At 35.8% G+C, this 15621-nt stretch overlaps 1 protein-coding gene across 1 annotated transcript in view; it reads left to right on the forward strand.

Moving 5' to 3' along the window:
* The window catches only part of VPS13C (vacuolar protein sorting 13 homolog C), a 74762-nt gene that overhangs the window by 9189 nt on the left and 49952 nt on the right, over positions 1–15621 (forward strand). The window contains exons 8-29 of the mRNA XM_053954915.1: positions 800–909; positions 1780–1839; positions 2561–2620; positions 3371–3451; positions 4081–4138; positions 4431–4558; positions 5432–5538; positions 6175–6346; positions 6811–6873; positions 7477–7612; positions 8155–8249; positions 8858–9000; positions 10174–10366; positions 10524–10638; positions 10972–11108; positions 11805–11931; positions 12541–12658; positions 13002–13131; positions 13427–13505; positions 14215–14354; positions 14903–15077; positions 15468–15535. Of these exons, the coding sequence (XP_053810890.1) occupies positions 800–909; positions 1780–1839; positions 2561–2620; positions 3371–3451; positions 4081–4138; positions 4431–4558; positions 5432–5538; positions 6175–6346; positions 6811–6873; positions 7477–7612; positions 8155–8249; positions 8858–9000; positions 10174–10366; positions 10524–10638; positions 10972–11108; positions 11805–11931; positions 12541–12658; positions 13002–13131; positions 13427–13505; positions 14215–14354; positions 14903–15077; positions 15468–15535 (2495 nt within the window). The remainder of the gene's footprint in view (positions 1–799; positions 910–1779; positions 1840–2560; positions 2621–3370; positions 3452–4080; positions 4139–4430; positions 4559–5431; positions 5539–6174; positions 6347–6810; positions 6874–7476; positions 7613–8154; positions 8250–8857; positions 9001–10173; positions 10367–10523; positions 10639–10971; positions 11109–11804; positions 11932–12540; positions 12659–13001; positions 13132–13426; positions 13506–14214; positions 14355–14902; positions 15078–15467; positions 15536–15621) is intronic.

Below are 15621 nucleotides of genomic sequence, written 5' to 3' on the forward strand. Positions count from 1 at the left end.
TTAAAAAAAAATCTCATTCTTTTAGCAGGATGTACAAAGTTAGATATGTGCTTTGTTCAGCGTGCATTGCATATGTAAAAAGTTAGAAACAGTTCAAGTAAGCCGAGTCAAAACCTGTAGTCCTTATTTTTCTCTATAGCCATGACTATTTCTTCAACTTGAGCCATCTGTAGCATTTCCAACAAAAATGTATAAGCTTGGTAGGCTGATCAATGGCATTTGCTGGAATAGCCATATTGTAGGGAGGGTACTGAACACAACAGTGTAGCCTGTAAAGGTAGCTAGAAGACAAGCAGCTCAGTCATCCAGCCATTCTTCAGGTAAAATGCTGCAACACAGCCTGAGATGGTAGAGCCATATCACTATAAAGAAAAAATGAAGGATTGTAAATATTACTCCTTGCCTTTTTGCATGCATTATTCAAGGGTATTTTGTGCTAAATTGCTCTTACTCATTTGCTTCTTGAAACCCCTCATTGAGGGACTTTTAGGAGAGAACCTTTTACCTTGGAAAGAGTAGGAGTATATTAATCCAGAACTTACTGTGTGCCAAACTGTTTTGACTGAAATTTAGACAAGTGTTTTCTTGTGGTTAAGTTGTGCATGGGCAGCTACTATCACATCTTCAGAATATGGATGTGCAGAAAAGGAAAAAAACATAAATATGTAATATAAATAAGTGAAAGCTAATGTTAATTTAGAGGAAATATTAAATTTACATTGCTGTAGTTTTTGATGTAATGTAATTAAAGATGCAATTATTACACTAAATACTGACTTTTAAAAAATTCTTGTTCTAGACAAACCAAAGGAGGAGAAGAAGGATACTTTCTTAGAAAAACTTGCAACTCAAGTTATAAAAAACGTGCAAGTCAAAATCACAGGCATTCATGTTAAATATGAAGATGATGTAAGTAACTGGGGCATATTGTCTTAATTTTAAATTGGCCTTCAATGCAGTTCTGATTCTGTAGTCCATTGAGAAACTGTGTTTGTGCCCTTGAAAAAATTGCTGTGGTTTCTTCTGCATCTCTTCAAATAACTTGCCCCAGATGTGACTGAATGCCAGAAATATGGATATGTGAAGCAGATGTTCTCTTTCTCCTTGTCCAGTGCTGCCTTGCTCACTAAATGTGGGCAGTGTCTGTTGTCACATATTGCTGCCTGCAGTGAATGCACAGAGGTTTTCAGTGTCCTGGGGAGAGTCCAGAATGGCAGAAGCTGAAGGGTTTACAGATGGGTCTGAAGGCAAACTGTTGAAAACACTTAATTGATGAACAAGAATGTTTGTTTATATGAACCAAACTGGTATTTCTAGTTTTACCTTCCTTTAGTAAAATGATTAAGCAGTTTGTTAGAGACTGAGACAATTGAGTTTAAAAGACAAGCACTGGATAATAGTGTATTTCTCAAACCTTTCTTTGGGACTGTTTTCAGAGACACTAAAGTTAAAGAGGTTATAGAAGTACATATCATGAGGTGATATAGCTGACTGAGATGTGGTACTCTAATTATAATTTTTTTCCCTTTATAATGATGTTAGAATCCAAAAGAAATTTTCAGTTTGAATTGAAGTTCACAATAGTACACAATACTTCACAATTGAAGTTTACAATACAGCCATATTAGTTTTGGCCTGTCTTAGGGGGTTTCAGTAATGTTTCAGTTAGATTTACTAAGCAAAGGAAGTTGCTCAGAACAGTTCAGGATTTCAGTCAACTTTAAGGCTACGTTTATCTGCATCAAGAGAAATAAATAACTGGTTTTTCTGTTTTTGTAGATCACAAACCCACAGTGTCCGATTTCCTTGGGAATGACGTTGGGCGAGCTTAGTTTACTGGTAATGTGTGTGTGAATGCATGTTCTTGTGTGTTCAGTTTGCTTGTCTTTGGAGTAGCAGAAAGGAAGAGGAACATAGTAAGAAGATACAGTGACAGTATGCATACAGCTGGAAGTGAAGACAATCTTTTGTCTTTTTGCAAATAGTACTGGCAGTTTGAGTAAGCAGAAGGGAAGAGGATCAAGGAACATAACACTTTCTGAGACTTGGTGATTTGTTCTAATGATCAGAGTTACCTTTGAAGCTGGGCAGGTTATGTCCAGGCATAGTAAATGAGGGCAAACATTGCATCGTGGTGATCAAGAATTTGGTATTTTGCCAGGCCTTTTGAGAAATGGGGAGTGAAAATTTCAGCTAACCTCTCTTTGCCTTAGCTGTTAAGCATTTTATGGGTAGGATGAGGAGTTGAATATCAAAGTATGAAAGTAAACTGACAGATTTTTCTTTTTTTTTTTTTTTTTTTATTCAGTTAATAGGAGGAAGTGTGTGTTGCATGTAAAAGTGATAGAATGATTCTGGTTTTTTTTCTGAGTTCTGGGCAAGTTTTTTCAATTGAAGTCAAATGCTTTCTTGACTAAAACTGTGTTAAGATAACAGTATGTTATCTTGATGTGTGTGTATGCAGAAAAGCTGGGTGCGATTGTTGCTTGGAAGCATAAGATAAACCACAAATATGTTAGCTAAGATGCACAAAATTGCTTTTGTCACTTTGAACTTTTAGACAACAAATGAGAACTGGACACCTTCCATTCTGAATGAAGCTGCAAAAATAATATACAAGGTAATTTGTTGTGGGTTTTTTTCCTAAACAAGGGAAAAAAGCAACTGATCTTGGAGACTAGTAAACCTGGGGCTCTAAATAAAGTTGAAAAAATAGTTTGCTTTTTGAATTTGTTTTCCTTTATTTTGGATGTATGTTTAAGCACAAGTAGAGCACAACTAAATGTTTTTATGTAAGGCATAAACTTAAACAAACTCCATAGTTTAAATAATTTATCTTAAATGTGAATGCTGATCCCCTTGTTCAATACACTGTGCAGCAAGCCTGCGTGGAAACTATGATTTCAAACAGGTTGTCAAATTGCCATTTTCTAATCTAATTTGCATTCCTAATGTAACTGGGATTCTGGGAGCTAAGCAGTCTCTCTGTTCTCCCTGCCCACCTCCTGAACCACCCCCAAACCTGTGTGGAAAGGAGTACACAGAAATGTAAGGAATTATAGGAACAATCTAAGAAGGTTTTAATAGTCTTGGCTTCTTCGTTAGGCCAAGTACCAGTTTTGTGCACTGTCGCCCCTGTAATCCAGGGTCATGTTTAACAGATGTGCATGTACGTGTGCTTTAAAAACTTGCAATTCAATTATCATTCCAAAATAGTGTTGTCAGATTAAATACATCTCAATATTAATGGTTCATTTGCTGTCTTATCTGCTTTCATATGTTTTTTTATTTTCACAAATGGAAAGCTAAATTCGTAGAATGGGTCGAATACAGAGTATGCAGTTTCTTGCATGTTTTCTTTCCTGTGCAGCTTTTGTGCCTGGACAGCCTCAGTGCTTATTGGAACATACACAGCAAAATGTATTATCATGGCTCCCGTGAACAAATACTGGTAATGTAGAAGAAAGTGCATTAATTACTATATTCTCTGGCTCTTGTAGTATTCCAAGCTAGACCACACTGATTTATCCTCACACTTACAGTCACTGGGTTTAGGATCATATGTTAATCCATTGCACTATTGCTAATAATATTTTCTGAACCTCATTTGTTATCAACCCCTATAGGGTTTAGACATGATATATTTTTCACCTATTATGTTTATAAAGGTGTTCTGTGTGTCCTTGAGGAATACTACTACTTTCCCTTTTTCTTTTGTGCTCATCTTTTATGGATACCTTTATTTTTGTTTTATTTTGCTCTTAACAAGTAATGTACTTAACCTAGTGAGCTTGGTTCTAACATCAAAGATCAAATCAAAACTCTGAAATGCTTAAAACCATCCAGCTGTCTAAGAACAGCCAAGTTCATGTGGCATTGCCTGCCTGTGGATGTTTTCCTTTTTTTTTCTCTGAATCTCAGTCTGAAGTGAAAAGACAAATTGATACACAGCTTGAATAGAGAGCTGCAGAAGTCTGCAAAATACACATTTTGAACTTGAGTTGTCTACTCAAAGTTTTGAGAACTCTAAACAAGTAATGCTCTTCAGCAATTGTTAGGCAGTATTGTATCCCTTTACAGGATCAGCTGAAAAGAGGAATTCCCTGTCATGGTCACCAGCCTGAAGACTACCAGTACAGTAAGTGAGCTAGGAATGAATGAATGTAAACTGTCCTGAGCATGCTAGTGTACAACAGCCTGATCTGATCCTGCAGGCATGGCCATACTATCTTCATTTTAGAAAAACCATAACGTAATAGAACATATTAGGGCTTGTATGCTTTCTGACTATTGCAGGGCTATCTTAATTGTTGGTAAGAATTGCATCCTCATTCTGTGGGGCTTGAGCATGTATGTTATCTATTGATGTGTTTGATCTATTCCTTGTTATATTTAAGTAAAAATCCATCTCAATTTTTTTTATCTTCAAGTTTTTAGACCAGTGTCAGCCTCTGCAAGACTCTATATCAACCCATATGCAGAAGTAGAACTGAAAACTCCTAAGATTGATTGTAATGTAGAAGTACACAGAATTGTCATTGAATTCACTAAGCCACAGGCAAGTTGGTTTGGTATTTATCACCCATTTCAGTTTGTGATGAACTATAGTGTTTTTTTCACTGGAAAATATTCTTAGGGATTTGTGTGCTTATATGCCTGTAGAATTTCTAAACTGTTTAGCAGTACCTGTGGGAAAAGTGTAGGATCTGCTCCCCTCTGTGTAACAGTCACTTCCTGGTGATTCTTGTACTCTGACACTCTTATCTGTGGACTCTCTGGGACCCACCTGATCTGTATTCAGCCCTTCCAGTAGCATTCTTTTCATCTAGAGAATGCAATCATGAGTAGCCTTTATCTTACTAAACTATAATCCAGTGTTATAACTGAAGAGTTGCCAAAGTACAAGCAAGGGTGAGAATGAATGGAGTGTGCTGTCTTTGGTAACAAAGCCTGCTGAAATATCAAAAAACGAATTTAGATGGTTCCTCAGCAATTTTGTGTTCTTATTTATTCAGAGATAACTTGCAGTTAGTTGGCTAAAGAGCTTTTTAGATCTTACCAGTGTCTAAGTGTATATATATATTGAGTTCAGAACTGTACCAGTAAGGTTCACTAATGTAAAGGCAGCTCTAAAATGAGGGAAACTGCATTGACAAATTAATAAGGTTGGTTTGAGAAAGCCTGAGAGTTTGTGCTGAGCAGGATGGTAAAACTACAAATTGTTGTTCTTGGAGGGAAGCAGGCGTTCAAAGTGGTGTCCTTTGAGAAGAATGGGTGCACTTGGTCCACTTTCAGGTACTAATGAAAATGCATGGACTTAAATTTCTGTGTAGTGTGAGGAATACTGAAGGCCATGGTATACATGCAGTTTAAGCACTGCCTGCAAGCAAAACCTGAACCTCTGCTAAGAAACCTGTTTTCCTGTGTTTAGTACCTCAGCATGATAGACCTGCTGGAGTCCATAGATTACATGGTTCGCAATGCACCATACAGAAGATTTAGACCAAATGTATCTCTTCATAAAAATGCCAGGGAATGGTAAGCTGTGTACATTCATGCATTCTTTGGGAGATGCTGGAGTCTTCTCCAGTCTCTTCATTCTCCTTTATGGTTAAAAGTAGTTTTAAAACTAGGTCACATGCTGATATAACTTCCAGAGAGCTTTGCTTAGCCCTTAGATTCATGTGATAAAAGATCCAGTTGATGAAAATCTCACTTGTTAAGCTGAAGTCCCCTGAACAAATGCCAATGCTCTCACTAGAGGTTAAAATGTAATTTTAGAAAGGCTAAAGAAAAAACTTTGCAAATGTTATACAAGGGAATCATGTATGTCAGCTGTAGATTTGAATTGATACGATTTTTGTTGGCTTTTTTCAAAGTACTAACTGATAATGATTATCAAAGTGCTTAAGTGCACTTAGTGCTGTAACAGCCCAAATTTGCAAACAGGCAGAAGTCAATAAGGAAGGTTTGTAGCTCTTCACGCATTAAATGTAAGCCCTCTGTCCATTTTTCAAAAGTGATGATGAAAACATAAAAATTTTTATAAGCCAAGTTACTCAAATTGCAAGTGGTGGACAAAGTGTTTGCATTCTAATAAACTACCTCTGCAACCTGTAAGTTGTCATGTACAAATGAAATGGGAAGTTGTTCACAAATATGGAATTATTGTAGGTGGAAATATGCAGGTAACAGTGTTCTTGAAGTTCACATCAGAAGACGTACTCGAATGTGGTCATGGAGTAATATAAAACATCACAGGCAGCTTCTGAAGAGCTACAAAAATGTGTACAAGAACAAGCTAACACAGAGTAAACTGTCAGAAGAAACACAGAGGCAAATCCAGGTATGAGTCTTTTCTCTTTGGAGGAATTATCTTTTGGTCCCTCTATGAAATAATTCTTTAGCTATAATTGAGAGTAATCCAGGTTGATGGTTTTACAAGAACACAAGAGGTCTGTGAAAATACCTTCTTAATCCAAAGTTCTGTATAACCTATTGTGGAAAACAAAATAAAATACTAGCAAAGTGCCATTAAAAACAATCTATCTTTGGTTGAGGATTAATGAGCATGGAGACTTTTAATGAAGTGCAAGACTTATATAGTTAAGAAAAAAACTAGACTGCCTAACATGAACTTTATGTTCTAGTGAGCTTTGCAGCTGGGGCTGGGATATACCTGTGATAGAAATGAGCAGAGCTAGAAATCAATTGGAGTGTAAATATGAAGGAGCTTGTTGAAAATTTATAGTGGAGAGCCTTTCCTAAATATGTTTTAGCAGCAAATAATTTGAACATATATTTTTGTAGGACCTGGAAAGAAAACTTGATGTCTTCAATACAATCTTAGCAAGACAACAAGCACAAGTTGAGGTAAGGACTCATTTCTGTTCAGTAACTTTGTAGCACTTCAAATAGGATGGTTTTGTCATGATAGTATTTTTTAAAAAATTGTGCTGATGTGTATGATAGGATAGATAGGTTGGAAGACAAGTTTCCTATCCTTCCAGGACAAGAGTAGAATAATTTCCAAACTGAAAACCAGTTCAAAAACAAGTTCAAATTTTTTAAATGGTACAGGATTTGTCCTCAGATTTGTTACTACCAGGTTAAGAAATCTACTAGATTTAAGGAATGTAAATGCTTTTTGTACTCTCTTAAATACTGTCATTTTGTATGGTTCCTACATTTTTGAAGTCTAAAAGCTGGTGAAATGTGTAGAAAAAACTGTCCAAAGTAAAAATAAGGCGTGTTTGTGTCTGTTCATGCACAGATACACAGAGAGATGTCCCTTACCCTGGTCCTCTTTTTGCTTCCGCCTAGTGAGTCAAAGAGCTCTGAATTCCTTATGGTGTGGTGTTGCTGTCCCTCAGTTAAATGCATGTTCAACATGCACACATATATGAATTATTTACAAAAAACTAATAATAGTATACTTTGTGTTTTGTCCAATTTGTTTTAATTTTTGGTTTGTAGACAATAAGATCAGGACAAAAATTACTGAAGAAGAAAAGCACTGAAGCAGAAAAGAAAAGTGGAGGATGGTTTAGTGGTTTCTGGGGTAAAAGAGAATCTAGGATTAAAGAAGATGAAGAATCACCTGTACCTGAAAGTAAGTGTAGATTGTAATGCACTAGCGAGATTGTACATATTTTTATACATTAAAAAGAATACATTATTTTTGCTTCCTACTATGCAGGAGAGGGTATGGCATAAGCAGTGCATTTTATGGCACCTCTTACTCAATATTGAGCTGGCAAATAAGGCATTCTTCTAAATTGGCCATAAGCTTTTCAGAGCCTTGGTGAGGAGAAAAATATGGCACTTACAGCTATAGTGATAATTGCAATACTCTGTTTCTGGTGATTTGCTGTCTGGATCAGAGGTTTGATCTACTAAAATTCCTGAAATCTATTGTCATCATGAGGGGCTATGGATACTTCTGTAATAAAAATTAAATTGATTTCTGTGCTACATCTGTACCACCATATATGTGAAGACCCTTCTGTGAATTATTTCACAATCTGGAATTTAGTGCAATATGAAGAATCAATGGAATGTATCACCACAGCTGAAGTAGTAGGAGGCAAATATGAGGACAGGTGGTAATTGTTATTTACTAAGGTGCAAGTTGTGTGGATTTTTGTTTCTTAGCTATTGATGAACTAATGACACCAGAGGAGAAAGCTAAACTTTATACTGCTATTGGATATAGTGACAGCTCCCATCACCTTTCATTACCAAAGCAGGTAAGCAACCTATGGGATGGTTTAAAAAACCAAACCACTCAACAAATTAAAGATGCCTTCAGCTCTCTCATTACCCTGAAGGAAGATGAAGGCTTCAAATTCAGGTAGGAAATATTATTTGAGCCTTCTGAAGTTGCTGATTTATGCAGTCCTAAAATGGTACATATATTGGGAAGTCAGAACCCTCTCTTGGCAAGGCCAAGATTTGACATTTAGCAGTAAGAACAATAAAGGCATACAAGCTGTATCTTCTGAAATGTAGTTATTTAATGAGATTATAATGATCTTGGTTGATTTAGTGAGTCCTCTACTGAATGTAGTTTAACTATGCTTGCTTCAGGGTTTTTAAAAAAATTCCTTAATGCTGAAAAGAGTGAGACTGTATTTGCTCTGCATTTGTTGAACTACACTATTGTACGTTAAAGAAATGATTGGTAAACATTGAATAAAGTAAAGAATCTGTACTTCGCTTTCTGCATAGAGATGAGTTTCTAATCTTAGTTGACTGGAAAAACTTAGAAAGACACATTTTAGTTTGTTAAAATGAGTTCTGAAACATTTTTCATATTGAGATGACTAATTTCACTTTTCTCTGTTCTTCTCACTAGTATGTTGCTCATGTTGTGACACTGAAGCTGTTAAGCACTTCTCTTACAATTAAAGAAGACAAGAATGTGGCAGAAACTCTAAAAGTACAGATAATTGATCTGAGTACCAAAATATCACAGCGCCCAGGAGCACAAGCCATTAAGTAATTGGATTGGTATTTTCTTTTTGTAGAAACATCTCTGCCCCTACCCGCCCCACTCCCTAGCTTCTTAACTTTTCTTGGGTAGCGCTTGTTGTATATTGCCTTGTAAATTTGTTGGCATTCTTTAATTGTACTCTGTTGTAAATAATATAATTTGGTGAATAACATAGAATGGAAGGAAGAAGGGAATGCTGTCTGCTACTTTTCGTGAACAATGGAAACCTTTTTCCTGAATATAAGTGTTGAAGTGCTGAATATGACTTTTGGGAAGTGATAGCTAAGCCATGTTAAGTGGTGTGGCCAGCACACTCCAGCCAAGCTAGTGAATGTGGTACTCACTGCCTACAGAAATGAGAAATTATGTGTTTGTGCTGTAGGTGGAAAATCAGCTGGAGCATAAGATACTGAGACCTTTCTGTGTTTTAAGAGAGGGCACACCAGAAATATTGAACAAAAATTACTGGATTACACAGTGCCTAAGATTGCCATAAAATTGTCTGGGAAATTAATCCGTGCACTTTTTGCTTTCATTTGCAGTTCCTTCAGCTCAGGCTTCATACACAAGACCACCAGCTCAGCCACTGAGTCTTGAAATATTTTTGCTGAAAACCGTTCTGGGGAATTTTCAAGGTGCAGCTTGAATGCTGCACAGAAACAAAGAGCTTTGACATTATTTTACATAAATGCATGCCATAAAATTTAATTTGCAAGACTGAAGCAGTAGAACAGATAGTCTTATAAGTGTTATGTTTCTAAAAAAATGTAGTTCAGTTATCTCAACAGAGCCAGGCATATGACACCGATTATGGCCAAGTATGTTGCCTCCCAAAGTCAGGGATTTTAATGGTGGAGGCACAGGACCTGAAAAGCAGTTTATTATGTAATAGGTACTTCTAAGGATGAGTGAAGTTGGTGTGGTTTGGTGGTGTTCAATGGCTTCCTTCAATAGTGTTTTCCTACAGACTCCACTTAACACTGTGGTCAGAGCAGTTCTCAGTACAGAATTCCCATTTGCACCAAAAGAAGTCTGTAACTGCTTTTTACATCCATACACAGTAGTAAACATTCCTATGCTTTTTACTTATGTAACATAAATATTCTGCCTTTCTTTTCTCTTGCAACTGATTCTAATGCTTGCCCAATTAAGTATTTTTAACTATTTGTCTTCTTTAGGGTTGAAGCAAAGCTTGAAAACTGGTATGTTACAGGCCTGAGACAGGAAAACATTGTACCATCTCTTGTGGCTTCCATAGGGGATAGCAAATCTTCTTTGCTTAAGATTGAGTTTGATGTTAACCCAGAGGACAGTACAGCTGACCAGAGCCTTACTATTGAATCGCAGCCTGTGGAAGTAAAATATGATGCTGTGAGTAGTAAGAAAAACTCTCAGGTGTTTCTGAGACCTCTTTCCCTGCTCTTAGTCTCTTGGCTCTGTCCAGATCTGATTTTGAGTTTTTGTTGAGTGACTTATATGTATAATGCTATATAATGCTAGTTATTGTCTTTTGTTTTTTTTTTTTAAGAGAACAATAAATGCGATGGTAGAATTCTTTCAGACAAGTAAAGGAATGGATCTTGAAAGACTAACAACAGCCACATTAATGAAACTGGAAGAAATCAAGGAAAGAACTGCTACAGGTAAGATAGTAACGCATCTCAGTGATGGTGAGCCCTTAAAATGTTTCCTTTTGATTACCCAAATACTTGGCTTATGTTGATGGGGCTTTTTTCTTGAGTTGGTGCTCTCATTTCAGCTGGGATAGAGGTAATTTCTTCCCACTTGGTTGCTTGGAGATTTAGTGAATATTTTGTGGGAAGGAGCATTGAGTTTAGTAAGAAATCAGTAGAATGCTATGAAAGTCTTGATTCAAGAGGCTTTATCTTTCAGATAACATCTTTTTGTATGCTGTCACAATTGTTTTGACTTGTGAATAGCATTTACATTTCCATGGCCTTTCCTTTTTGTTTAAGGATTAGCTCATATTATCGAAATGCGGAAAGTCCTTGACTTGAAGATTAATCTGAAACCTTCCTACCTTGTGGTTCCACAGACTGGTTTCTACCATGAAAATTCAGATTTGCTGATTTTGGACTTTGGTACATTTCAGGTATATAAATGACATCTCTTATAAGCTCAGGGAAAGCAAATACTCTCTTTTAATGTAGCTGTCATCTGGAAGCATCTTGCTTTCAGAAGGCAGGGTGAACATCTGTGTCAACGTATTTTTAACTTATCATATTTCTAGCCCAACAAATTTGGGTCAGTAGTTTGATCAGAGTTGTTAAGATATCTTTGACTAGTTAATCCTCCCCAGGAAACATGTTCATGTTATAATCATGACTGTAATACCTTATCATTGAGTGTCTTTCATTTCTTCAGCAGAACACATGAACTTTTGTTTCCTTTCTTGTAAAATTATAGCCTTTTATTAATAAAAGAGAATATAATTTTTTCTCTTGAAGTTTGAAAATTAATTCCCTTGTTTCTATAAAATGGAAAGATTGCAATAATTTAGCTTGATTTAATGACTGATTAAATATTTATTTTAGTTGTATTCCATAAGTTAAATTATAGATTAGTGAAAAAAAATTAATAGCTTGAATTAAGTGGATTGATAGAAGTAACAGCAAAAAAAAATCTACTTAGCAAGAATAAGTGAAATGTGAAGGGATTTAATATATTTCTCTGTAAGAGTCCAAGTGTCAATTATTAACCCCTATGAATCATCTTTTCATCTTAACTAGAATGAATAGCACATATCTGTTTTAAAGATTTAACTTAATTTTGTTTGTTATGTGTTTAGCTGAACAGCATAAATCAAGGCAGTAGTGAAGCTTCTAACTTTTCATCTTTAGAAGAGATTATGGACAAAGCTTATGACAAATTTGATGTGAAAATTAAAAATGTGCAACTTCTTTTTGGAAGAACAGGTAACAAAACAACACAGCTGCTCTTTATGCAAAAGATTGTCAAAGGCTACCTACCTGTAATAAATAAATATGTTTTTTAAAGAAAAAAAGACACACTAAAATCAGTAGGTAATGAAAAGATAGTTTATAGTACACATTGGGTGCCAAACTTCGAAAAAATAGGTTAGTTTCTGCTCATTTTTTGTTTGGATCTGTGCATTGCTTCAATGGTAGCAATGAATGTAAATAAAAAGAACTGTTATGTTTTCCATCACATACAGGAAAAGCTAAAATTTGCCTTAGTTCTTCACTTAATTTCATGTAATCGGTAGAATGCTGGGTTGCCGTTCTATCTTTTCTCTGTCTATCCATTTGTTTTTCTAGGGGTCAATGTAGATACATCTTTTAGTGTAGAAATTAGTTTAATGCTGCTAAGGCAGTAAATTTAATGCTGCTAAGTAGTGTTCACAAATGGGATTAAAAGCTCTTAAAATACTTGACCTAAGTTGTTTTAGGTTGCTTTAGTTGGTGAGTGGGTTTTTACCCTCCTAGCAATTCCATTTGATGCCTTAACTAAAGCAATTAGCAAATGATGTTTTTTTTTCATCTAAATTTACTGGACATTTTCAGGTGAAGACTGGAAGAAGGCTCGTTTTCAACATCCATCAAGTTTGCACATTTTGCAGCCTATGGATATTCATGTACAGCTGGCAAAATCAATGGTGGAAAGAGATTCCAGGATGGCAAAGTAATATATTAACGTTGAAAATACTCATTTAGAAATTACTTGGCATTTAGAGAAAAGAAAACTGTGTTGTCCCTAAAGGTTCATTTGCACTTTGTAATTTGAAGGTATTAACTAAGAAACCGAAATAGGTTACTACTCTTGGCAAAATGTTTTTTTGGGTGCTGGTTCCCTGAAGCCTTTGCTGGTTACTAACTACTGCTTAAGTCCAAGCACTTTAATGCAGAATCCCTGGCTTTACTGTGATGTGATCTTTATATAGGAGTATCCATATTGTTAAGATTTAAATGAGGAATTGGTACCTTTTTGTATAGGAGTTTAATCAGTTGTTTTTTTTTTAATAAAGGTTTAAAGTATCAGGAGGACTTCCTTTGGTGCATGTCAGGCTCTCTGACCAGAAAATCAAGGCAATCTCTGATCTGATTGATAGCATTCCACTGCCTCAGAAGTCATCTATGTCAGTTCCAAGCACAAAGGTAAGCTGACTACAACTAAGAAAACTTTAAAAAAACCCCAAACAAACAAAAAAAAACCCCATCACTAGTGTCTTAATTGACTTACCATCAGAACATTCTGGGCTTCCTCAAGCAATGGTGGAGCCTTGGTCGTTGTCCTGCAGGTTTCAATATAAGTGTTGGCAGAGCTGACCTTGCCAAACAGTGTGGGGAAGGCATTGTGGAACACTGATCATCAGTAAAAAATATGAACATACCAAGTTATATAAACTTTAAAATACTGTGTTGGTTATTTTTCGCTTTTCTTTCCCTCCAGGTGCCAGCCATTCCCACAATTCCAGTTGTTGGTAAAGGGTTGCTTAGTACACCCCAATTGTTAGCAGAAATAGTGTCAGGTAAGAAGCTACAGTTGTGTCCTTGTAAAGGTAGCAGGCCATAACTTAGGGAATAGCTAATATTTTCATGCTGTTATTGATGTTGAAACATGTAAGGAAAACAGGGATGAGCATGGTGGGTCATATCTACCCTGAAGTGCATAAGGAGATTTGATTAAGATGCTGATGTTACCTCAGATGAATAAACTTGCTTTTTCTAAAACGCAAACCTGCTTTTTAAAAAAAATTAATATTATGCATAAGCAACCTCTTAAAATGAGTGAACTGTAAATACTGTATTAGGTTGTCCTGACTGTTTTGCATTAGCAAAGTTCTCAATTTTCTGAAAAGGAAGAATTAGAATAACACATTACTGAGAAATTACTGTTTTGATTCTGGATTTGAGCATTTATTTTCATGGCTGTTGTAGAGAAAAATTTCCTATAGTGGAACCTGGACACTTGTTCCTGGAGCTTCTCTTGTTGTTACTTTGTGTTCTTGAAAGTCTAATGATGCCTTTAGACTCTAGTACTGTCTTTAATAGGGCTTTAATTTTGTTCACTTCTCATCCAGTGGGTAAGAGAGCAGTATAGATCTAAAATATATTTTGTCAAGTTAGATTTAAAGTGATCATGCTGTTAAAATTGCAATTGGAATGAGAAAGAGAGGGTGGGATATTTAGCCCTGTTTCTGGAAAAAGTTTACTGACAAAGTCATTTTGCTTCTGTAGACTCTGAAGAAGAATATTTTGATTTTGAGGAAGGCTCTGAACCAACTGACAGTTCAGTAATTAAAGGAGAAGAAATAAGAAAAGAGGAGCCTGCTCAGGAGGAACTGACAGATCTTCACCTCAAGTTTGAAATTAAAGAAGTATGTCCCTAATTCTGGTTTCTCCTGCCTAAAGAATACTTTAAAAAATATCCAATATTCTTTTACCAGTATTCTCCAGATTAGTGGATGCAGAAACATAATCACCAAACAAAAAAACCCTCATGTATACGCATACCTCATATGCATAGAAATATGTATTTCTTGTCTGTATGGGATGCATATAAATAAAACATGATGCATACACACAGATGTATTAAAAAGAAAAAAGTCCATTATTGGAGTATTTTTACTAGAAAAAATTAGTACCAACTCATAATTAGAGGGTAGGGAGTGGGAATTTTGCACTGGAGAAACAAAGTCAGTCCCAGGCAGGTCTCTTGCAAAGAGAAAATCCCCAAATATTTTTTGTATTTATATCTTTCACCATCAACCACTTCTTCATTCTATTATATACGCTAAAATCTGTAATAAAAACAGTGCTTTCAACAAAGCTGGGAGGGCATTAGTCTTGCACTTTTGTTGTTGGTTCAAACAGTGAGAATACTGCATTTGAAAAGGTGGCATAACTGCATTTCTTGTTTATCCAGGTTTTAGTAGAACTCACCAGACAAAAGAAAATTGAGGAAACAGTACTTGTATTTGATGTAATGCATCTTGGGACAGAAGCTACTGTCAAAACCTATAATTTAGCAGCTGTATCTTATTTGAAGAAAATAAGCTTGGATTACTATGGAATTGGAGGTAATAAGCAGTGGCAGAGAAGTGGACTTCTGAGTGTGTAGCAGTTAGCTGGAGCTCTCCTGTGCCTTGTGCTCTCTGAAATACAAATGTTATTCCAGTTTCTCAGTTAATGTGCAGCTGTCCATTGCAGTGCTTGTGCCACTGATACAGTTGATAAGCTCTAAACTCTTACCATAATGCTTATGGGATAAATAAATGGCTTAAAGCTCAGTCTTTGGATGGAGAAGGGATTTGCCATTTTGGACTTAGCAAAGAGAAACTAGTGATTCATATTTGGTGGTCCAATGTATTTTAGCAAATGGTACTAAAAGTTAATCCCTACCTTCAAGGCACAAATTGTTTGGTTCTCTGAAAGAACAGAAATTATCCTAATTCTTGTTTATCTCATGTGGTGTTTTACAGGTAAAAAAGCACCCATTCATCTAATTAGTTCTTCAGACAAGCCTGGCTTAGACCTTCTGAAGGTGGAATATATCAAGGTATACATAAAGCTTTTTTAAATTATTTTTGAAGCATTTCTATGCATTCTTAATATATAGTCCTAAACCTACTATTCAGAGCCAAT

The sequence above is a fragment of the Vidua chalybeata genome, chromosome 13, assembly GCF_026979565.1.
Source record: "Vidua chalybeata isolate OUT-0048 chromosome 13, bVidCha1 merged haplotype, whole genome shotgun sequence".
In the NCBI taxonomy this organism is placed as follows: Eukaryota; Metazoa; Chordata; class Aves; order Passeriformes; family Viduidae; genus Vidua; species Vidua chalybeata.